The following is a 25,459-nucleotide window of genomic DNA, read 5'->3' on the forward strand; positions in this document are numbered from 1 at the left end:
TGATGAATGATCAGGTGTAGGAGAAAGTGCGGCTCAGTGGTGACGCGTAAACTCAGGGCGATATCGGTAAAGAAAAAAGTCCCAGACGTAGTAGCTAATCTGTACTCCCATATAAACTAGTGCTGAATTAGGCAAGGTCAAACCACGTTCGTAAGGGTAGCTTTGGGACTTCTAATAACAGTGAAAGTGCGAACGTGATAATTAGGGCCTAAACTGCCGACAGTGGGATAGACAGCCAATAGGGAAAGCAACGGGCTACAAACATTACCGGTGCTTGGTTAGAGGACTCGAGCCTATGAGTCTCTCTGATCATAAAAAATTATAATGTGTTGCCAATTATCACAATTATAATTAAGTCAGATTCCCTCATTGTGGTGTGCCAGTGACATCAGTCTCCGAGAAAGAAGAGAATCAACGGGAGGCCCGCACTTAATCAAGACGCCGTGGAACCTCAAGGACTTCCTACTGTGTACGGCGAATCAAGACATCATGCCATCCATCCAGCGGCAGCCGAACACCGGACTCCAGGTTGCTGATACTGTCGTAATGGACGACTAAACGACTAGATGTGCCTTCTTGGGTGAGCTGTGGGGTGATCCAGGCAGATGAGTATTGTGAAAATATTTGAAAGTCCATTTCCTGTAAAAATGTAAATATTTAATGCATGCAGATTCTTTAGAAATGTAGGGTAGGATTTCGTTGTTCTCAAAGGGATGGCAGTAGTTATTGATAGGGCTAGTGTTTATGTTTCTTCACGGTCGGGGACCGTATTTCTTTATTTAATATGGGAATTCATGCATGGTAATTTAAGACCTTAGATTTGATTTACCGTGGAGCACTATGGGAATTAAAAGGGATTATTTAATATTCTTGAAAATCATTCCATGTACCATCGATAAAAAGATACGAGTAATATGAGTCATCTAGAAATTTCAAGGTTTTCTGTAGTAGATGCTTCACGTAATGTGTTAGGTCACCCCCTTGTATAAATTAAGTATGGTGAAGAAGAAACCTCGATATGACAAGTGAAGTGTGATAATGTGTGAATTTATTTAGAACGCGAGTGTTAGCATACTTTGTCCCGAATGCTAGGGCCTTTCTTTCTTCCATAATATGCGTGTATTGGTTATGCCGAGAAGTGAGATCGAGCTACTCCAGCTGATAAGGAATAGATCGAATGCGGTGTTGATGAAATATAAGCAAAGTATGCGCAAGGTTGTTTATCCCGTGCTAATGGTATAAAGTAGGCTAGATGCAAGCCGATGTGTTTAATTGATGCGTGTGGCATCCAATGAATAATGATATTTTGAAGCGAAATGCCGAGGTGGCTAGATAACGGGACCGAGTTCCCTTGTGTTGAAAGTGAAAGTGCAGGGTGAGGACAGTGTAAACAGCTGGCCGGTGAGATTTAAAGTCCGGCCAGGTAAGGAGGGATGTGAAATACTATCACCGCTGTGAGAGGAACTTAGTGTTAGAGGGCTCGTTCTCTTTCTCTCCGGCATCGATATTACATGCAACCAGTCAGAAATAAACACCGTTGGTTAGACCTACAATTCCAATAAATGAGAGAATTCCCCCATTTCTTTATGTTAATTATAACGACTAGGGATTTTCAGGGTGGAAGTCACACTTCACAATTGTCATGGGACATGAGTTCATGTCTCATCAGCACCAGAGGCAGTTATGCTGATGCCACCAGATACGGGCGGATGCCCCGGTCCGTGATTTATATTGTAAATGTCGAGTGTATTTATTGTCTTCTATCCACAGGTGTGATATGTATTTGAACACTGTATTGTTTTCTGTTTCGCTAAATATAATTCATTTAAGGATCATCATCATCGTTGTACAAGTGTCGAATTCGTGTATATATTTAAGTGACATCCCATTGGAACATACGATGTGTATTATTTGTTTATCTCATGAGATAGCGAGATAGGTGTTTTTCTTTCTAATAAGTGAGACGACTTTCAGGTATTTTAGACAAGCTCGTATATCAAATACGCCTCACCTGGTTCATTCGATAGCTAATGTTAATTCTCGCCGATAGGACGACGACTTGGTATTTGAATATATAGTGTAATAATGTAAATAAGGCGAGTAATACAAGATACGCCATCATCCAATTATTTCTGTGTACAACGGTACTAGTGCATAATGTGTTTGAATATCTTCAGAGTGAATTGCAATTCTAGGGAAAGGACTAGAGAGGACAGTTACACACTCAAGAAAATTTGCGGTGTCTAATTTATATGTTTAATATGGTGGCATATCCATGTATAAATTATCTACGTGTTTTCTCAGGCATTAAATTTTTTTTTTTAAAAAAAAGAAACGTAATTCATTCTTCTCATTTCATAGGTAAATAGTATTCCTCTCATTATTATGATTCCCCTACTGTAAATTATTAGATTACTGCCCAGTAAGGACAGACTGCGACCCGTATGTCTCTACCGGCTCAGCTAGTGCCTTGTAACGCTAGTAGGGGAGAAGGGGTCTTCGGCGCCGCGCCCGGTCGAAGGCCTCATCCAAGGTGTTCCATTTTTAACGTCATGTTGCGGGAATATTATGGTCTATTGATGTACTGATACCACGAAAGGTTACATCAAGTGTGGCGCCCGACACGTGGTGCAGTGTTATTTATGGGCAGATTTACACCTAGGTTGCGATATCGAGTTTGACACCTCGCACGTGTTGTATTTTATTTTTTTTTCCTTGGCAAATCCTGTAATGCCCTTATGGCGATAGAAAATATGACATAGCCAAATATTAGGCACAAGTTCGAACACCGCTACTATTGAAGGAGAACCTAGTAAAGTAGTGTTGCCAAACTGGCACGGTCAGAACTGAACGAATGGAACACTGAATTTATTCCGTATATTCGATTTTGTTAGGACAGAGGAATACATGCTATTTAAATGAGTGATAAGGTAAATTAAATTTAAATAATAACTGTAGGGAGAAGAATGAAATATCGCGCGTCCAGGTTAAGTGGAAATATGCGCGGGAATCACTCAGATTATAGCAGACCCAATAATATTATGGAGTTGTGAAACTTCATGGAAACAGTGAAATGATTTTCCCAACAGTGAGGATAAAATGATTAGACGGAATTCTTCAAATTCCACTGGTCATGGGTCTAGGCTAAAGGTACTGCATGTGCAGCAGGCCTTGGTAGTTTAGGGGATATATCCCACGTAAAGTGATTAGATATCGCGAATGAGAGGGGATGCCTCATCCCACGACTCTTGTTTTCTAAATGAACAGTGCGATGTTGTCAGTTTAAGACGGGGAATTGTCTGCAAACGCATCTTGCCTGTCTTGAAGCTGAGAGCATTCAATGTTTATCGATCGTACCATGTTTCAGGTACAGGTAAATTCTCGAGCCCCTGTAGTCGCGAATCTTATTATTATTATTATTATTATTATTTCATGAAGGGCTAAAATAGATTGTATTCGTTATATATCGGGATGATATCCATGAATTACGTATAGTATACTGAGAAAGCACAGTAATTATTAGGAGGTGTTACGCAGCTGTTGTGAAGCTAGTTTCGGCATAAATTATCCTGTATTTTTTCAAAAAAAAAACACACCTTCTTTCGTTAGGGAATAAGTCGAATGAACCAAGGTTTCACGAAGCAGCTCAAACTCAAGGGGGCACTAATTCTCAAGAATACAGTTTAACATGGATTTGGAGGCAGTGAAGGCAATGTTCGCCCAATTGTTGGCCGAACAGAACGAGAAATTGGAGCAGGCAAATACACGGCTTAATGAACGTTTTGATAAACTGGAAGAGATAAACGCGGAATACCAGGAACGTTCCAGTAAGATAAACGCGGAAAACCAGGAACGTTTCAGTAAGATAAACGCGGAAAACCAGGAACGTTTCAGTAAGATGAACGCGGAAAACCAGGAACAATTCAGCAAAATAAATGCAATTTTAGATCAGCACACTAGTAATATGGGACAGATTAATGCACGATTAGAGGGGTATGAAGCATCAGGCAGAGCCCAGGCCGCGGAACTTAAGGACCTTTTTACCTCTAGTATTAGCGATGTCACACATCGTATAGACTCTCTTACATTAAAATTGGATCAGACAAACGTCCGTTTAGACGAAAGAATAAGCGAAGCTAATAATAAATTAATCGCTCAGCAGACTAAGGTGGAAGAGTTAGAGGTCAAATTAAATACTGAAGCGGAGGAAATGATTCATCTACGAACTAAGTTCGAAGACTTATCTCTGAGGTCCCAAGAGATCGAAGAAAATTTGACACAGGTGGCGGAACAAACGGAAACTAAATGCAAGGAATACATCGACCAACAAATGGGTCAGGCAAGGGTCGAACTTAACACTTCCGCCGAGGGAAAACAACGGGAAACTCAACTCAAAATAAAAGATCTGAGAGAGAAGGTAGAGAATTTTGAGCTGAAAGCTCAAAAGGCAGCCATTAAAATTGATGTGCACGAAAAGTTAATTATGGAGCTACAGGACGAAGTCGAAAACTTAAAGGCACAAGAGGCTCGAAGAGACGACGGTCTCAAGTCAGTCTTGAAAAAGCCGGAAAATGGTAGCCAGGATATGTTAGGAAACCATGTAGAGTCAGACATGATGGGAGAGTCACCCCATATTAACGAGACGCATCCATCTCGCCCTCCGCTAGGTCAGATCCCCATGCCACAGGATCTTGGTTCGATCCCATTATATAACTTCTTACGATTAAATCACGATGAACCGAAGAAGTTTGGGTCAAACGTGCACATGACCCCCAAGGGCTTTCTAAGTGAGATGGACCAGTACTTTACAGATCACCACATCCCAGTGGACAAGCGCTTGCGTGTGGTCGAGCGATATCTCGCGGACCAACCGCTCATATGGTTCAAGGCTTTTAAATATTGCTTTGATAGTTATGATGAGTTCAGGCGCCGGTTCCTTGAAAAATATTGGGGGATCGATGCGCAGCAGGGATTGCGCTTAGAATTATATTCAAGGCGGTATTCCGCGACAGGCCAGACGCGTTTCTGTGAGTATTTCGTAAATCAGTTATTACGAATGAAGGAGCTCGATAGCCCGCCATCCGAGTTAGAACTCATCTCGGCCATAGGAAAACAACTGCCGCCTGAAGTTCAGAAGATATTGATCTCCGCAAACGTCCGAACGGCCATAGAAGCGGAACACATCCTACGGCAACTCGATCAAACAACTAACGGGGGACACGTTAGACAGAGGCACCATGAAACGGTCCATACTATAAATGCGAAGCCAGAAGGAGGATCCCCGAAGCGAAGAACCCAGGGCACAAGCACAGAAGAATCTAGAGAGACGTACTCATCACCGAGGACGGAGGACCGGAACCTCTCCAGATGGAACAGGCCGCGAGAACGATATCATGAGGCTTGGGATTCTAGAAATTACGAGTACAGGAGACGACCAGAGAGAAAAAATGGCCCTCGGTATGGTTATACTGAGCGTTTCCGAAGGCCCTATAATAGGTGGAAAGGTGATGGCGGACGGTCGTGGGTAAGACCCCGAGGAAATGAAAGCCAGATTCCAGACCGACAAGCTGAGTCCAGGAGATACGTAGAACAACTGCGCAACCAACCAATTGGAAATGACAAGTGGCAGGGGCCTATCCGAGAGATGGCCTCTTCAGAAGAAATGAGAGGGGCGGAAAGTCTCGAACTCCAGGCCCATCGAGAGCAAAACCGCGAAAATAATCTCAACCCTCACGCAGCCGTATATTCTGCAGGGGGTGGAGCGATAAAAAAAAACCAGAATTAAGAAACGAGGAGATAGTTTTTTCCCGGAGTAGCGATCATCGAAACGAACTAGAATGGACCATAATCACAATAGATACTTGGGTAGTCCAGCCGGAAGACTTGTTAGAAGATCCTAATCCGAGCTGTAAAAGGATGATACGAGAATTACCAGTAATTTATATCCGAGTTCACGGGATACGCGTACGCTGCTTAGTTGACACTGGAGCCAGCGTAAGTGTAGTTTCGAAGGTTTTCTTGAGGGAACTCCAGTCAAAATTTAATGTTCCAACTCTCCCTGTATCGAGGGTAAAGGTGCGGGGAATTATTCCCGACCGCACCACAATATGCGACACACAAGTATTTCTAGACCTAGAGATAGGTAATGCCATACTCGCGCATCCATTCCTGGTTATGGATAAAATGGAGTACAATATCATCCTAGGAGCCGATCTTCTGCGAGAGTACAGAGCGGTTATCGATATGGACCAGAACCACGTAAAATTCTTCGTAAATATGAATCAGGAAAATATACGGTTGAACGATATGCCAGAAGTCATGGAAGAAGAGAGAATCTGGACCGCTCAGTCATTTCGGAACGAAGAAGATGACCAGGATAAGTTCCCGAATTGGGACCAGGAGAAAATGGAAGAAATAAGAGAAAGGTTCGAAGCGATGATTGCTAGTTTGGAGAAAGATGAGGAAGAAGGAGAGCCTACGTTCGAGGACGTAGTACAAGTTAAACTAAATGAGGCTAAAATTAATGATGAGGAAAAATTGAAATTAAAGCAAATTATAGAAGCACACCAGAATGTTTTCGGGTCTCACCCAGGGAAAATATTAAACTTCAAATACAATATGGTGGTTACCAGCTGGGAACCGTTTAAGAAAAACCCATATCCAATACCGGAGAAATATCACGCGAAGGTGCGCACGATCATTAAGGAAATGGAAGACCATGGCATTATCTCAAAGGCTCCCACGCCTTTCCTAAACCCTCTGGTTATTGTGGCAAAACCAAATGGCTCCCTGAGGGTGTGCCTCGATGCGAGGTCCATAAATGAGAGACTAGTCCCCGAGTACGATAGAGCCCCGAATATCAAAGATCTCTTAAAGAGGTTTCAGCACATGCAATTCTTCTCTAGCGTTGACCTACGTGCATCATACCATCATGTGGAACTGTCTAGCGAATCTAAGGTCTTAACGGGATTTTTATTTGACCAACAGACGTATGTTTACAATCGTCTTCCGTTCGGGGTCAAGAATGCCGGATCGGCTTTGATTAGAGCGCTGGACCGAAACCTGAGCGACAAGGTGAAAGAGATCACTGTCCAATATGTGGATGACATATTGATAGCGACGGAAACAATGGAAGAGCATTTTGAACACCTGCGACTTGTGTTAGAGGACTTGGGCCGGAATAATTTCAAAATTAATCTTGAAAAGTCGCATTTCTGCCAACGTAGCATTCTGTTTTTGGGCCATATTATTGACGCAGATGGCATTTCACCTAACCCAGTCAAAATTAAAGCCATTCAAAATTTTCCGAAGCCCACCAGAGTGAAGCATGTCAGGCAATTCCTTGGTTTATGTGGCTTCTTTTCGGACCATTGTCCGTCTTACACTACCACGGTTGCTCCATTACAAGAACTTCTGAAGAAAAACAACCGGTGGAAGTGGGACGCCGCCTGCGAAGATGCGTTTAATAGGACTAAAGAATTAATGAGTAATAGCGTCAAGTTGGGTTATCCAGATTATACTCAACGTTTTATAATTCAGACAGACGCTTCAATGATTGGTGTTGGCGCAGTACTGTACCAAGAGAGAAAGGATGCCGAACCTCGCATAAATTACCTAGCCTTCATGAGTCGTAAGTTGCGCGAACATGAACGGAACTATACTGTCACGGAGCTGGAAATGCTTGCCATTGTCACCGCCCTAAATCACTGGCGTAAATATATTTATGGATTCCCCATATTGCTAAGAACAGATCACCGAGCTCTCACATTCATATTAAAATCCACCATGTCATCTGAGAGAGTAAATCGTTGGACATTGTTTGTACAGCAGTTCGACCTAGAGGTGGAACATTGCGCCGGAAAGGAGAATATTATCGCCGACGCGCTCAGTAGAAATCCGGATCCCGAAAGTGAAGTTCTACACTACGTACAGCTGACTGAAGAAGACCGAGAGATTCTCGATAGGTTGAGGCAGATTCCCGAAGAACAAGAGAACTGGCCAGAGTCACGCCGTATAATTCAATATCTAAGAAAGCAACTACAACCTGGAACACCTGATTATGTAGATGCTGAGAGGCGCGCTCAAAATTATAACCATATTAATGGAATCCTGTACAAATACGTGGACGAGGCGCACACTCGACTTCGAGTTGTTATTCCACCTGCTTTACAAGTTGATCTCATTTGGCTGACACACCATTCCATAGGGCACGCAGGAATAGATAAGGTCATGGCTACTCTTAAAGAAACTTTCACCTGGCCGCGCATGAGAAGGATGACACGCACGGTACTAATGACCTGCGATACTTGCCAACGCATAAAGCCGAACGCATATCTACTAAAGCAACCGCCGAAGCCACTGATCCCAGAAAAACCACGCGAGTTATACTCTATGGATTTTTACGGTCCCCTCCCTAAGGCGACCAGGGGGCTACAGTTCATCTTGGTATGCATGGACGTATTCACGAAATACGTCATGTTGTGCCCAGTACAGAAGGCTAACACACGTACCGTTATTAACCAGATCAAAAATAAAATTATACCTAAAATGGGTAAACCAGATAAACTACTCACTGACCACGGGTCACAATTCACCTCTGCCGCTTTTCGAAGAGATATGGAGCAAATGGAAATACAGCATGTGATGAGTTCGATACGGCATCCGGAATCGAACCCTTCCGAGAGAATCATGCGCGAAATTGGCAAATTTTGTAGGATCTATTGCCCGAGGCAGCACTGGCGATGGGTTGATGTAATCCCAATCATTATGGAGTGCATCAATTCAACAGTACACGAATCGACCCAGCAGATACCCAGCGTGGTACACTTTAATGAACATCCCGAAAGGCCGTGGAAAGATATCGTGCCATGTCCTGAAGATCCCAGACCATCTGTGGAATTAAGAGTGAGAGACACTCTGGAGTCTCTAAAGAGACAAGCTGACAAACGATTACGACGACTCAGACGTAAGCGGTTTCACCGACCGCTGCGTGTAGGCGAATACGTATTAATCAAGCGTCCCGCAACTTCCGACCCTCCCAGGAAGTTCTATCACAAGTTCGCTGAGCTTTACATTGGACCATACAGGATTATCCAGAATTTAGATAACAACTCATACAAAGTTCAGTCTATGGATGGTACCGTTGAAGCCGTTTATAACGCCGCTAATTTGAAGTTATATCATATGCCAGGACAGTTGCCCGCCGAGGATCCAAACAATCACGAGGACAGAGAACTGCCTGAGGAACGAGACGATGAAGAAATGCCCGATGATGAAGAGGAAGACGACGACGGATCCAACGCCGCAGGAGAGCCTGAACGAGAAGAGGAAGAAGAGGAAGAAGGGGAAGAAGAAGACGAGGTGAACTTCCTGATAGTTGGCGAAGACCGCCGCGACGCGGATGATGGCGACAAGGAATCAAAGCAAGATGATTACCGTGAATGCACGGAGGGAAGAAACATGATGACTGAGGAATACCTGCGTATACTCATGTCCAGATATGAGTCGAGGCGCGAAAATAACAGTCTACGTAACTGTCAAGTGTGACGTGGCAGAAACCATGAACTGGAAAGAAAAATCCCTACTCGTGATTTTTCTTTGTCAAAGTGGGGAGAGGATGTGACCGTTCATCACATCATCAAGACTATATTGTGGCATTCCGCCGCTCAAATATGCCGTTTTCCGCGCTTTCATACGTTAATTAGCGCCCAAGTCAGCGCACGTCCACCCTCCACGGGGTGCGAGTGGCGAGCTGTCAGCCCCACACACCAAACTCTCTTTGCGCGTAAGTACTGTACCGAGACATATTTTCGCCTCCGGCCAGAAGCGCTCTCACTCAGGCGCGACAGAGAAAGAAACACTCCCACAGCAAGTAGGTCACGGAGGTCGTGCCCAGCGTTGGCAAATATCACTTTTCCGCTCCTTTTCCCGCGAAAACACCGCTGCCAGAGACCTGTCTTCAATTGTTTTCAGGAGAGTAATTATCATAACTCGCATACTACAAGGCAGATTTTCATGACTCAAGGTTCATTAAAAGCGGCGAATTTTATAGAAAATTTTGACACCAAGAAGTCCTTTACATGATTCTAATGGAATAATCTACGCTGTTTGTGGACATCCCACAGGTGTTCACCATCTGGAGAAAGCTGTTAGGGTGACCGAAGCCACGGAACCGCCAAATTGCAAGCCCCTCCCTCACTGGGATATCAAAGGACGCTTTCGAGATTAAAGCAAAACGCGTGAAGTGATCAAAATGATAAGTGATCAGTAGAAACTCGCGCAATCGAGCTTTAATTTGATGCATTGATCGATCCTGGAAACCACGTGCCACCGGACCGCTTTCTGCAGGTAGGAGGAGTCTTACCCTCTCTTTCGAGTCCGACACGTTTCATGATAAAAGAGGGTGCGAACTGAGGCAAGCATCTTGTTCTATTCTGCCAGTGGCATAGTGAGGTGGTACCTAATGTGAGTGATTCTTCAGTATTCTTTGCTTCAGTGCTACAAAGTGTGACCAGTCAATAATCATTTGAATAGTGTTTATGTAGCTGAAGTTCTATCAGTGATATGATTATGTAACAGTGAAGTGAAGATTTATTGATACTAACAGAGTGCGGTATTTAAACCTAACCATGACGGTCATATGATATGCAGAGCGCTTATGTGTATGAATATATGAGTAAAGAAAACGTAAATCAAACGCTAGTAGGCTGTGAAATCGTGTAAGTAAATTCACGAGTGTATTAACTGCCGAAGAAATAACATGGGAGATCCAGTAACCATATAATGATGAATGATCAGGTGTAGGAGAAAGTGCGGCTCAGTGGTGACGCGTAAACTCAGGGCGATATCGGTAAAGAAAAAAGTCCCAGACGTAGTAGCTAATCTGTACTCCCATATAAACTAGTGCTGAATTAGGCAAGGTCAAACCACGTTCGTAAGGGTAGCTTTGGGACTTCTAATAACAGTGAAAGTGCGAACGTGATAATTAGGGCCTAAACTGCCGACAGTGGGATAGACAGCCAATAGGGAAAGCAACGGGCTACAAACATTACCGGTGCTTGGTTAGAGGACTCGAGCCTATGAGTCTCTCTGATCATAAAAAATTATAATGTGTTGCCAATTATCACAATTATAATTAAGTCAGATTCCCTCATTGTGGTGTGCCAGTGACATCAGTCTCCGAGAAAGAAGAGAATCAACGGGAGGCCCGCACTTAATCAAGACGCCGTGGAACCTCAAGGACTTCCTACTGTGTACGGCGAATCAAGACATCATGCCATCCATCCAGCGGCAGCCGAACACCGGACTCCAGGTTGCTGATACTGTCGTAATGGACGACTAAACGACTAGATGTGCCTTCTTGGGTGAGCTGTGGGGTGATCCAGGCAGATGAGTATTGTGAAAATATTTGAAAGTCCATTTCCTGTAAAAATGTAAATATTTAATGCATGCAGATTCTTTAGAAATGTAGGGTAGGATTTCGTTGTTCTCAAAGGGATGGCAGTAGTTATTGATAGGGCTAGTGTTTATGTTTCTTCACGGTCGGGGACCGTATTTCTTTATTTAATATGGGAATTCATGCATGGTAATTTAAGACCTTAGATTTGATTTACCGTGGAGCACTATGGGAATTAAAAGGGATTATTTAATATTCTTGAAAATCATTCCATGTACCATCGATAAAAAGATACGAGTAATATGAGTCATCTAGAAATTTCAAGGTTTTCTGTAGTAGATGCTTCACGTAATGTGTTAGGTCACCCCCTTGTATAAATTAAGTATGGTGAAGAAGAAACCTCGATATGACAAGTGAAGTGTGATAATGTGTGAATTTATTTAGAACGCGAGTGTTAGCATACTTTGTCCCGAATGCTAGGGCCTTTCTTTCTTCCATAATATGCGTGTATTGGTTATGCCGAGAAGTGAGATCGAGCTACTCCAGCTGATAAGGAATAGATCGAATGCGGTGTTGATGAAATATAAGCAAAGTATGCGCAAGGTTGTTTATCCCGTGCTAATGGTATAAAGTAGGCTAGATGCAAGCCGATGTGTTTAATTGATGCGTGTGGCATCCAATGAATAATGATATTTTGAAGCGAAATGCCGAGGTGGCTAGATAACGGGACCGAGTTCCCTTGTGTTGAAAGTGAAAGTGCAGGGTGAGGACAGTGTAAACAGCTGGCCGGTGAGATTTAAAGTCCGGCCAGGTAAGGAGGGATGTGAAATACTATCACCGCTGTGAGAGGAACTTAGTGTTAGAGGGCTCGTTCTCTTTCTCTCCGGCATCGATATTACATGCAACCAGTCAGAAATAAACACCGTTGGTTAGACCTACAATTCCAATAAATGAGAGAATTCCCCCATTTCTTTATGTTAATTATAACGACTAGGGATTTTCAGGGTGGAAGTCACACTTCACAATTGTCATGGGACATGAGTTCATGTCTCATCAGCACCAGAGGCAGTTATGCTGATGCCACCAGATACGGGCGGATGCCCCGGTCCGTGATTTATATTGTAAATGTCGAGTGTATTTATTGTCTTCTATCCACAGGTGTGATATGTATTTGAACACTGTATTGTTTTCTGTTTCGCTAAATATAATTCATTTAAGGATCATCATCATCGTTGTACAAGTGTCGAATTCGTGTATATATTTAAGTGACATCCCATTGGAACATACGATGTGTATTATTTGTTTATCTCATGAGATAGCGAGATAGGTGTTTTTCTTTCTAATAAGTGAGACGACTTTCAGGTATTTTAGACAAGCTCGTATATCAAATACGCCTCACCTGGTTCATTCGATAGCTAATGTTAATTCTCGCCGATAGGACGACGACTTGGTATTTGAATATATAGTGTAATAATGTAAATAAGGCGAGTAATACAAGATACGCCATCATCCAATTATTTCTGTGTACAACGGTACTAGTGCATAATGTGTTTGAATATCTTCAGAGTGAATTGCAATTCTAGGGAAAGGACTAGAGAGGACAGTTACACACTCAAGAAAATTTGCGGTGTCTAATTTATATGTTTAATATGGTGGCATATCCATGTATAAATTATCTACGTGTTTTCTCAGGCATTAAATTTTTTTTTTAAAAAAAAAGAAACGTAATTCATTCTTCTCATTTCATAGGTAAATAGTATTCCTCTCATTATTATGATTCCCCTACTGTAAATTATTAGATTACTGCCCAGTAAGGACAGACTGCGACCCGTATGTCTCTACCGGCTCAGCTAGTGCCTTGTAACGCTAGTAGGGGAGAAGGGGTCTTCGGCGCCGCGCCCGGTCGAAGGCCTCATCCAAGGTGTTCCATTTTTAACGTCATGTTGCGGGAATATTATGGTCTATTGATGTACTGATACCACGAAAGGTTACAGTACTAAGCTATAGATTAGATAAACTTGAAGTACTATACAGGGGATTCGTGAGAAAAATCTTAGGCTCTGTGAAAACAACAGAAGTATGGAAATTATGATCTAATGATGAAATATACAGGAACGTAGAAAACAGAAACCGTAAGAAAAAGTAGACTGCAATTTTTTAGACATATGTACAGAATGGATTATTCCAGACTAACGAAAAGGATTTTCGAGTACCTTTGAGACAAAAAGGCAAAAAATAGATGGATTCAAGAAGTAAAGAAAGGTTTGGAAAGAAATAATATAAGAGAAGAAGAAACCGTGGACAGAGATATTTTTAGAAAGAGGGTAGTAAGTATAAAAGGATTCCAAGGAAGATTGAACAAGAAACCTGGTGCGAAGTGGTCCGAGGACAGAAAGAAAGAACATAGTGAAAGGATGAACGAATACTGGAAGGAATGGAAGAGAAAACAACAAAGTATGAATTGAATTGAAATTGGCACGTGGTCCTTAGCAGGCCTCATTGTAAAGAAGAAGAAAAAGAAGAAGATATTTAATAACTAATTAGTAGTGCGAAGATTGGTATAATCCATACTGAAGGCAGCAATTAAGAAAACATCTGAAGAACTATCTTAGAGGTTCCGGATTGTGTTGATCGTATCTTTAAGTAACTCCGGCAAAATAATCTTTAATTGTGGTATACAGGATGAATCACCTAAATCTTGCATCCCAGATACTTATGAAATAGTAGATGCTATTGATGTGCTGTTTTCCGAGAATTGTGTTTTTCTGGATTCTTGTACAAATAGTTTAATGCGATCGTAGTTTGAAAACTGTAAATACCGGAAGTTGTCGGTTCCATGTGTCAGCACTAAATAAAGATAAAATTTAATAAACAAATTCTTAGGATTCTGGAGAAGAAAGAAAATTGACCTTCAAAGGTTGTGTTCAAAATGACGACCAGCAGATTCAATGCAAGCTTCCAGTCTACTAACTTGCGTAAAGATTGACGCACACGTTGTAACAGTTCATAAGAAATTTCAGCGCAAGCAGCGGGAATGTGTCGTTTCATATCATCTGGTGTAGTCGGAAGTCCGCATACACACTTTAACAGCGTCTTTTAGCTCTCCCCGAAGGAAAAGTTGTAAAGGGGTCCAATACGGTGAACGAGCCTGCTAAGGTACTGGTCCCCTTCGTCCAATCAATCGATTTGGGAACAATCGGCGAAGACAAGCTGTAGTATGTCGTGGACTATGCACTAGACAGCCATCATGTTGATACCATATTTCCCTGTTAATCCGCAGTTGAATGTCTACTAACATCTGCAGAATTTGTTCTGTTAGGAGAATGAGATAAGTTTGAGTATCTAGTGTTCATTCTTTGAGAAAATAGCCTATGAGCTGATGGTTCAGTATTCCACACCACACAACTAAATTCCATAGATGCTGGTGTTCAACCTGACAAAGCCAATGGGAGTTGTTTACGGACCAGTAGTGCACGTTTCGGAAGTTTACTTGGCCATGATTTGTAAATAATGCTTCATTACTAAACAATATACATGATAAACATGTTGTATATTTTGTATTAATATCAATGTAAAAAAGTTAACACGATTCTAAAAATCGTTTCCATACAGCTCTTGATGGAGAGAGAGAACTTACCTGACTCATGACATTTCCTCGTGCGACTGAACTGGAAAGAACGTGCGGATATACAGAAACAGCAGTTAGAATATTAATTCTCTATTCACTCGTTTGTTTCTGTTACGTTTTCTGGGCGTTACATTTCCAGTTTCACGTAATTGGTTGAAGAGGTTCACAAATAATTGTCGAGATGGGCGGCGAGATTGGATATCGTTCTGCGTACAGAGTACAATAACGAATACCACTCTTCCTACATTCACCATACACCATTAATATATCGGATTTTTCAACACTCTACCTGTGACAATAAAGTTCGGTGAATAGTACTGTACCGTACTCTCAACATAGATGAACAATGCACGACAGTGACCTTCCTGTCCTTCGAAATAGTCCCCTCCCATAAATATGCACTGCTGAGATCGGCGATACATGTCCTGGAAACTTTTCAAGAAGGCTTCCTTTGGGATGGTGTTCAAAAGCCTCGTCACCTTTCGTTGGATGTCAGGAATATCGTCAAATCTCTTTCCTTTCAAAGCGATGCGTGACTTTTCGGCTCTGACCTTTTTTCCGATGAAGGGATCCTGGAGAACGCCATTCTATGCTTTGCCGTTTCGTTTCAGGGTCGTACCTGAGACACCAGGTTTCATCCTCAGTGACAATACAGTTCAAGCAATTTGGCGTCACATCCACCGTTTCGACAAAATCCTGTGAAGCCTCTAAACGTGCCTGCTTCTGATCGTAAGTCAAGTGATGTGGCACAAGACGAGAACACGTTTTCCTCTTCCCCAACGTCTGGGTAACGATTTGTCGCACGGATTCACGGTTAATCTGCAGTTCGTCCGCTATCATGCGCACAGTTAATTGCTGATCGTTCGTGATTTATGTCCTCACCTTCGCAATGTTTACGTCACTGACGGTGGTCGTCGGTCTTTCGCTACGGGGGTTGTCAGAGATGCCTCCTCGAAAACGGGCGAACCACTCGTACACACACACTTCAAGGACAGTGCTTGATCTTCATAAACACGTACCAGCATCGCATGCGTTTCTTTCGGTGTCTTGCCAAGCTTAAAACAAAACTGTACATTGATTTTTGGTCGTTCATGCTCCTGTTCGCAGTTCAGAACTAACGCAATAAACACGCAACTGTGTCAAACAGGTCTTACACGGCACACACACGATGCTCAACTGAACAACGTTGGGAGGAGGTGGTCACAACCTGCTGCTACGCAGGTGCAGCGTTGCGTGTCGCCAGTGTTGCCGGATCGCCCGTTCTGACATCATTCACCGAATTTTATTGTCACAGGTTGTAGGTAAATACCATCTTTCATCACATCCTATTTCTTGAACTATCGGGAAGTAACTGACAACGAAGTCGCAATGAAATAAATGTACTGTAAAGGAAACAAACAGAAGAACATCGTAGCCTCGTAACTCAGCAGTTGAATGGAGCAGACAGCTGTCTTTATTTACAACTTTCAAACTGCGATTGCTCGTAAACTACTTGTACCACAATAATGAAAAATACCAAACACTAATGACATTCTAATTTGCTCTAGATTTATTTTGTTAATGTCAATGTGAAAGGGCATAGACGTTGATGTTAAATTTTCAACATTTCTTGTTTTGATAAAAAAAAAAAAACTGTTCATAATATAAAATCCGAATTTCGCAATTTGTAGATTTATTTAATCTCCTTCATGTACTGTAACAGTCCTCTTAAGAGAGAGATTACCGGGCGAGTCGACCGTGCTCTTAGGGGTGCGCGGCTGTGAGCTTGCACCCGGGAGATAGTGGTTCGAATCCCACTGTCGGCAGCCCTGAAGATGGTTTTCCGTTGTTTCCCATTTTCACACCAGGCAAATTCTGGGGCTGTACCTTGATTAAGGCCACGGCCGCTTCCTTCCAAAACCTAGGCCTTTCCTATCCCATTGTCGCCATAAGACATATCTGTGTCGGTGCGACGTAAAGCAAGTAGCAAAAAAAAGGAGATATTTTTTATTTTGTTCTTTGTTACCAATATGGTCACCTTAATGAATCTTAATTTAATAACCTTCTATAAATGATTATACATGTTACTGTAACGTTACATAAGACTACCTACCTTTTTAAATATTAGTTTAGTCTTTAGTTTAATTTTACTATTACTATTACTATTATTCGTTTTTCGTTGCTTTTACGTTCTTATTTTGTCGCTTTTAATTTTTACCTAGTATACTGTAATTGGAGCATTTCTGTGTTGTAGACTGTATTAAATAAATAAACAAACAAATAAACGGGCATTGTTCCATTTGAAAAATACTTTCTGAAACAATACACATTCTCATAAACATTAAAGTGTGTGTATGGGATATAATTATGAGCCTATCGTTACACTTCATTTCTGTGAAAACAGCGCAACAATATTACCTGTCATTTCATAAATACTTGGGGTGCAAATTTTAGGTGATGCAGACTTTATATAGAGCAACGCACTTGTATCGGTGAGTATTATCAGTACGGCTGTGATGACATATAATCGCAATAAAAACCCTGCAAAACGGTCTTCAAGGGTTCGCATTTTAACCGCGTGTTGACTGGAACCACGTTATAAGCGGAAGACAATCAAATGCGTACTATAACAACTATAAAACTTGTTCAAATATTTAAATATATTTCAGGCATTTTATATTCCTCCCCTTGCATCCTGTCAGTGACGCAGTTGTAGTGATTGAATGTCCGCCTCGTAGTGTAACGGTTAGCTGCCGTCCTCGGGGGCCTGGGTTCGATTCCCGGTACTGCCAGAAATTTAAGAATGGCGGGAGGGCTGGTATGTGGATGAAATGGTACACGTAGCTCACCTCCATTGGGGGTGTGCCTGAAACGAGTTGCACCACATCTGGATGGGGGGTTGAGGGTGGTAGAATACATCCACGGTATCCCGTAAGAGGTGACTGAAAGGGGCCACAAGGGCTCCCAACTTGGGAGTGTGAGTTCTGTTTGCAGAGACCTGAAGAAACACCACGTTATATGCGGGATAGTGTATAAGCGGGCGCGTATAATCGGGGTTTCACTGTACTTATAAACAGGAGCAGAAGGAAATAACAGATACATTAAGTCACCAAAATGAATATTGTATCCGACTGGCCACTCTCCATAATAAACCTCATACGGTATTTCCTGTTATAATATTAAAAAGAAAGATATAGTTCGGTAACACACAATACGGCCGCTACACTTTGCTGTAATATGGTATAATTTAGTATATAACAGATGAACCTTTGGAGAATCTTGTGGTTTAACCTGCAAAACCATAAAAAATATCAATAGAAAAATTGATTATTAAATATTTGGAGTGCATTCCTGTAATTATCAAAGCAAAAAATTGAAATAACACACATGCATTTAATGGGAAACACAGCTCCTTATTATCTGTACAAAGTAAATGACATTGGGAGTAATCGTAACATTAAGCATCCTCTTCTCATGGGTATATTATTCTGTAAATATTAAAACATACATGGAATAATGTACTGCAACCATATGGATGTAATATTATGTTAAATATATCCAATGGATACCTACAAGAACACAAATTAGCAACATAAAGATTTCGAATTCACACACTCAAATGTAATTTTGTATTTCAATTTCTTGAAGAAAAATACTTAATTTAAACAACTGTGAAGGCAAGTAACATAGCAAGCATATTACTAATAATATCAATTACCTTAGAAAATTATGAGTTCCAACGAATACTCCAGGAATATGTTTTGGACAGCTGTTATTGCAAACAATGATATGTACGATGATAAAGTTTTCTATTGTTCTGACTGACCCTAATATTTTACAGACTATAATGCATTAATTCAGTATATACTGTATAAAAGAGATTGCAGTTAGCTTAAAATATACATACTGTCCATCTACATTTTAGGAATCAATTACTACAGCTGTTTGTAAATTCTCAAAGGTACTCAGTGATCAATACTGTGTTAGTTTCTATAATGCACGAGAGAGATGAAAAAATGAGTGGATTTTTATTGTGTTACATAACAAGAAATTAGTAGATATTCTTCATACCACTGAGACGTCAGCGGCCATGCAGTCTAAGGGTAAGCTTGCCTACCCTTTACCCCGATGCCATGATTTCGATTCCCGGCTGGGTTAGGAAATTTTGCCTGGATATGAGGAGTAACTCGAGGCGTACCAAGCCTGAAAGAGAGCAGCTGGGAGCTACCAGACAGTGAGATAGCAGTCCCGGTCTAGAAGGCCAAGAATAATGACTGAGGGGATTCGTCGCGCTGACCAAGCGCCACCTCGTAGTGTGGAGGCCTTCGGTCTGAGCAGTGGTCGTTTGGTAGGTTAAGGTCCGTCAGGAAGGTAGCACCATGGGGTTTGACTTTTTCTATTACTGAAACGTAAACCAATATGGCTTTTCATTTATTGTATATTGAGGATTCCAATTTGGTATTTCATTCTGTAGCAGTACGGTTCCATGGCTAAATGGTGCTGGCGTTTGGTCCAAGGGCCTCGGATTCGATTTCCGGTCGAGTCAGGAATTTTAACATTAATTGATCAATTCCGATGGTTTGGGGTCTAGATGTGTGTGTGACGTCTTCGTCATTAGAATCATCATAGGTAGGGCCCCATCCTCATAGACGCGCATGTCGCCTCTACGGCGTCAACTCGAAAGACTTGCACCATGCCTCTCTTCGGAGGCCACAAGCTATTATTATTATTACTATTATTATTATTATTATTATTATTATTATTATTATTATTATGCAGAGTAGTGCGGTTTACGCTATCTCAGTGTATCGTGATTCAAATATGATATATAAGATAATGAAAGGCCGAATTGAAAATATCTCAGTCCTATCAACTAGAGAACTATTCATGACCTTCGCAATAACTGTTTTCTACACTTGTTTCGGTCATTAGTCCATAGACTGGTTTGATACCATTCTATCCGGTGTTAACATTTTTCCTACGTAACTAGTGCATCCTCCATGTATAGTAATTTGTATCTCATATGCATATATCGGCTTACTCCTAACGTACATCACCCCTACATTTTTCTCAATAATCAACGGAATACGTCCTAGGTGTCTCAGGATGCATCCTATAAACCTTTTCTTCTGGTCAAATTTTGACAAAATCGCTCTCTTCTCGCCAACTCCATTCAGTACTTCTTATTTTCTGATCCAATCTACTCGTCTCACCCTCAACATTCTTTTGTGACACCACATTTTCTGCACTCACTTGTTCTCTATTGTTGACAGATATATTATTCAGTTCGGAATTATGTTTCAGTGTAACCGTTGTTGTTGTTGTTGTTGTATATTGTCTGGAGGGTTGTAAATTGAGAAGAAAAGAACGTGTTTAAAAACGTATATACGAATTTCTAAAGAAGAAAACCTTTACTCACGGCAAGAATATTTGTGGGCAGATTTGTGAAAACAATACAAGACGTAAAGACCTTGTAATGATTTCTAAGAACAGAAATAGGTTTGTTAGAAAAAATAATAGAGTAATAAATTTTACAGGATTGTAAGCGACTGGAAAAATGAGCTCGAGAATGTTGTGAGATGTTATGATGGTAAACGAGGTGAAATGTCTAGTAAAAGCTCCAGGACTTCTGCGATCACAACAAAAAGCTGTCCTGCAATAGATTGGCGCCCTTGGTATGAATAGAAACCCTTACATTTTTGGAAGCAGACACCTCACTGAGGACAGTAACAACTGCCTGCAAAAACTGTATATGTCACCTTGCGACAGCTTATTAATTCCAAGAATGGTCGTTTGGATTCTAGAAAAATAAGACATTTGAAAGGAGAAGGTGTTATCTTACTTAAAGAAAAACATTCAGCGAATAGATGGATAACATACCATGATAGTCTATAGTGCAGTGATTGGCGCGATGCTCTAAATATGACCACTAATATAGCAGACGTTTGAGTCATGCCAGGTTTTCCCATGAAAATAACCGTTGTCGGCATTACCAGAGCGAGATACAAACACTTTCTCATGTACTAGGATATCCTTATGGTGAAACGATGCGACTTCCTAGACAAGAACGTCGCGGTATTAATTCCGCTCAGTACGACATTTGGTTCACACACTCGGTCGAAACTACCATCCGTGGGATTAAGCCCGGACGCGTCTAAGGCCGAATCCCTTCAAGGCTTGGTCTCTACAAAGTATTTAATGAAAAGTAGTTGTTATAACAATAAGCCATTTTTTAGTTTTTTCTCGAAATCATGTTAATGCCACTAGGTTCTTTCTTTCTTAAGACTATTCATATTACTGCTACGTACTTGTGTCATTAGAACTGTATGTAATAATTTTATTTTCAAGAGTAGTTAACATTAAAATAATGTCAATACAGCAGCGAGGTAATTTGGTGAATGGCACACACAGAGTATAGCAACGGAGAACAATCTCGGAATTGGCCTATTTACAACTTTATTTATACATTCTATTTAGATACATTCTTCGAAAATGTAACTTAATAATTCATTCCTGATACCTCATAACTTCATTTCATGAAATCATTACCTTTCAGAGAAAATGCATTATAGAAACGATAACATATTGACTTGAAAAAGAAGAAAAGTGTATTTTATATACTGAAATCCATGATGACTTGATATCACTGAACTATTTAATGTAAAATTATATTGAACACAATAACAGCTGTCGTGCACAGTAGAAAGTTTAAGACTGAAACTTCAAAAGTATAATTATTGTACTGTATTAACATGAAGGATATTGCTTCATTGGCACTTTTCTGCCAAAAAACATTATCGTAATGAAACTCAAGTTTAAAATTTCATTTCAGAGTTATATATAAAAATATGGTTAAACATTTCTGTCGGATACTAATTATTAATCACGAATGAAATAGCAGTTTCGTTAACATAAAATAAATAAATAAATAAATAAATAAATAAATAAATAAATAAATAAATAAATAAATAAATAAATAAATAAATAAATAAATAAATAAATAAATAAATAAATAAATAAATAAATAAATAAATAAATAAATAAATAAATAAATAAATAAATAAATACGTAGTTATACCTGTTGAACTTTTGTCACGATTTTTAAAATAGTGGAATTTTTTTAATACAGTATATATTTATCTACGCTTGCCAGCGTTACTTACTTGTACTAACTATTGATGACATTTAAAATCAAAGGTAAAAATCCCACCATTTGAAATAAATAGTGATCCTTTTAGGGTATCTGTTTAACCCATTTTATACAAAGATACTTGTTATTTTAAAATTAACGGAAAGTTTACCTGTTGGTGGTACGAAGGCGAAGATCAGTTTCCAGAAGAGCGTGAGGAAGTGCATGATGTAGTCACCACAAGATGGCATCTTCTCATCATCGTCGTCCTCATCCCCTCCTCCGTCATCCCCTGTGGAGACATTAATTGAGTTAGCCGAGTTCAACGCTCTTTGTTGACTCACTAAACAAAGAGAGACTCATTAGTACTTCATGGTCGGGGATGATGCAACATGAAGTACTCCAGAGAATATGTAACATTCTGAGAATGTTATGTTCCTTTTAAGGGAAGTGGGAAAGTAATTAGTTTTAAAAAATGACTTTTTCCAAATGATGTCTCATAAAATTATTTGGACTCTGCTGAATTAAATGGTGTATAATTTATTGTGATACGCTATCCGTGAAAATAAAAAAAAGAATATTAGTATGCAAGTGAGAAATTTTATAATTTCGGGCATACTTCTCTTTGAGGTTACTTATTTCTGTAACCGTTTGATCTATAAGGCTGTGGTTTTCACTAATTTGTTCCAGAATTGTGTGTGAGAAGTTGCCGGTAATGTCATGACAAACATTCAGATAATGCTGACTATGGACAGACTGTTTTTAGGTGCTGGCATGGGTAAATGTTTTTTTTTTTTGCTAGGGGTTTTACGTCGCACCGACACAGATAGGTCTTATGGCGACGATGGGATAGGAAAGGCCTAGGAGTTGGAAGGAAGCGGCCGTGGCCTTAATTAAGGTACAGCCCCAGCATTTGCCTGGTGTGAAAATGGGAAACAACGGAAAACCATCTTCAGGGCTGCCGATAGTGGGATTCGAACCTACTATCTCCCGGATGCAAGCTCACAGCCGCGCGCCTCTACGCGCACGGCCAACTCGCCCGGTATGGGTAAATGTGTGAGTGTCTTACTTTGAACTCAGTTTCTGAAAATTGGCTTTTCCCACATGTATGAAGTATACAAGCTAAGGAGATCATTTTTTCAGAGAGTTATTTTAGGCCTTAATGCAGCTACTGAACTAGAAAAATGTATTTCGCTTGATTGGTTTCTAATTTAGAGCAATTTTTAATGGCATTTTTTTCTAAAATATGCAACATTAAAAATAATACATGTACAGCTCTTCACTCAATCCACTTCATTCCAGTTCAGTACCTAAGGGAAGGTTGTAATATTATCACTAGTAGAAATTTAAACACTTTAATGGTTCCTGCGATAGGAACAGGACTTGGAAATTATACTCTTCATAGATTCAGGTTAAAATTCTGACAATGAAAGTGGTCGTTCTAATCGTGTTTTCCATCCAACCTTTACTCACGTACTGAAAATATTCGATCAGCATATCTTTTCAAGTCTCGTGCTAAAAGCATGGGCTGCCAAGAATAATAGCTATGTCACACACTCTCACACATTCTGTAATAAGAGATGTTTCTCTCATTAAAATATCAAGGTTCAGTGAAAATATCTGGTCTTCCGCCTTACTGTATCTGTTCATCAACTCGCAATAGTGTACCGTATCACTATATTACGGTCCAAATATCGTCATTTATGTTAATAGAATATTCGAATATAGTACCATGCAGAGCCCGAACTCCGTGCTTTAGGGGAGACGAACCACGTAGCGCAAGCTGCAGTCCTGACTGTTACTCATGGAAACCCCAAGAAAAGCAAGTTTTATTTTGAACTTACTCGTGAAGACCCCATAGATAGCGTTCTCAAGCGAGTCAGAGTAAGAGAAAGAAGATCGCGAGACAGAGACAGAGATGTTTGAATTTGTTACGTGAAGCCATTAGTGCCAACAATGTACACGAGTACAAGTTTCAGCGAATGCATAATACTGGAAAACACTGATTGGAATTATGGAGCACTATTTGCACCATATCGGTGACAAGTAGGCATGTTAAAGATTTCCTTACTTAAATTCAAACAGCCGTTGTAAAGGCACGGCCGTAACACAAAGACAATCTTTTGTGAGAGCGGGGATGTACCAAGCCCAACGGAAAGTGGCGATGCTACAGTATAAAGCGTAGATAGTAGTGTGAGCTCGATTCTAATTGCTGAGAGACCAATGTATAGTGCGTGTCGCTCATATCAAACCTCGAGACGAAATGCCTCTAACAAAGTGATTAGAAAGCTATAGTTAGGGAACAGATTAGCTCACCCGAGCATTTACTGTGAGTAAATAAATATCGTAACTAGATCAACTTCTTCAATTTAGTGCGGTTCGCGAAAGTTAACTGCCGTAAGGAACTTTTGTAACCAGGTATAATACCCATACTAGGCTCTAATCATGCTTGGACTAATATCATTAGTAGCAGATTGAGTCACTAACATCTGGCCTAGGTCATGGCATTGAACGCGAATACATAAAAGGCAGCGCAGAGGAGTGTAATACTTCATCATCCAGTTTTCAGGGTTTGCCAAGGATAAACAAAGAAGAAGACGGCATCTGTAATGGTGTCCTCAGGAGTCAAATGCCAGTTTTCAGGATTCAGTGTACGAAGCACTAGAATGTGTTAATTCCACAACGCACCCCCAGACGGCGTGCTGAGGCAATGACGGAGGATTTCAGATGAGTTGAACTGCATTTGAGCATGACTTGTAGCTATAGATCCAACTCAGGGCCTTTTCAGTAATGTAAATATTGTAACATGCAACTTGTAAGACTATAGGCATGTTTATTTCAAGTGTAGGTTAAGTAATTGGTTGGGGCTGACGGCATGCGCCAGCCATGTGTTTTATTAGCTTTGCTTTAGATGGTATGAGCGTAATGGTAGTTTAGTGGTTATTACGTGATTTTGTATGTAGATTTCTTATGCGCCATGTATGGACGCGAGGGTTATAGTGGTGTTAAAGTCTTCAAAATGAGTTGGAGGTCAACCAATTTCTAGAGATTCGAACGGGGAAACCGGTATCGGAGACCACATAGTTAACAGCATTTGGATGTGCATGATTACGCACGGGGCAAGTTTTTCACTTTGCAGCGAGACCAGAGCGATGTTTACACCGTTGTGACTCACAGAGGGTCTTTTATATAATACCGCAACTGACTAATTCATATCCGTGTGCGGGATAAGAACCTAGAGAGGGTAGATGAGTGGCCGGAATGAACCGAGATGTGTGTGTGATAGATATTGGTGAGAGTAGCCCGAGGAGGCTTAGATGCGAGATTA

The 25,459-nt window shown here is 40.8% G+C and overlaps 1 protein-coding gene across 1 annotated transcript in view; it reads right to left on the reverse strand.

Moving 5' to 3' along the window:
- Positions 1–25,459, reverse strand: part of LOC136857464 (sodium/calcium exchanger 1) — a 250,240-nt gene that overhangs the window by 95,681 nt on the left and 129,100 nt on the right. The window contains exon 5 of the mRNA XM_067136181.2: positions 22,304–22,423. Coding sequence (XP_066992282.2) covers positions 22,304–22,423 — 120 coding nt within the window. The remainder of the gene's footprint in view (positions 1–22,303; positions 22,424–25,459) is intronic.

The sequence above is a fragment of the Anabrus simplex genome, chromosome 1 (assembly GCF_040414725.1).
Source record: "Anabrus simplex isolate iqAnaSimp1 chromosome 1, ASM4041472v1, whole genome shotgun sequence".
NCBI lineage: Eukaryota > Metazoa > Arthropoda > Insecta > Orthoptera > Tettigoniidae > Anabrus > Anabrus simplex.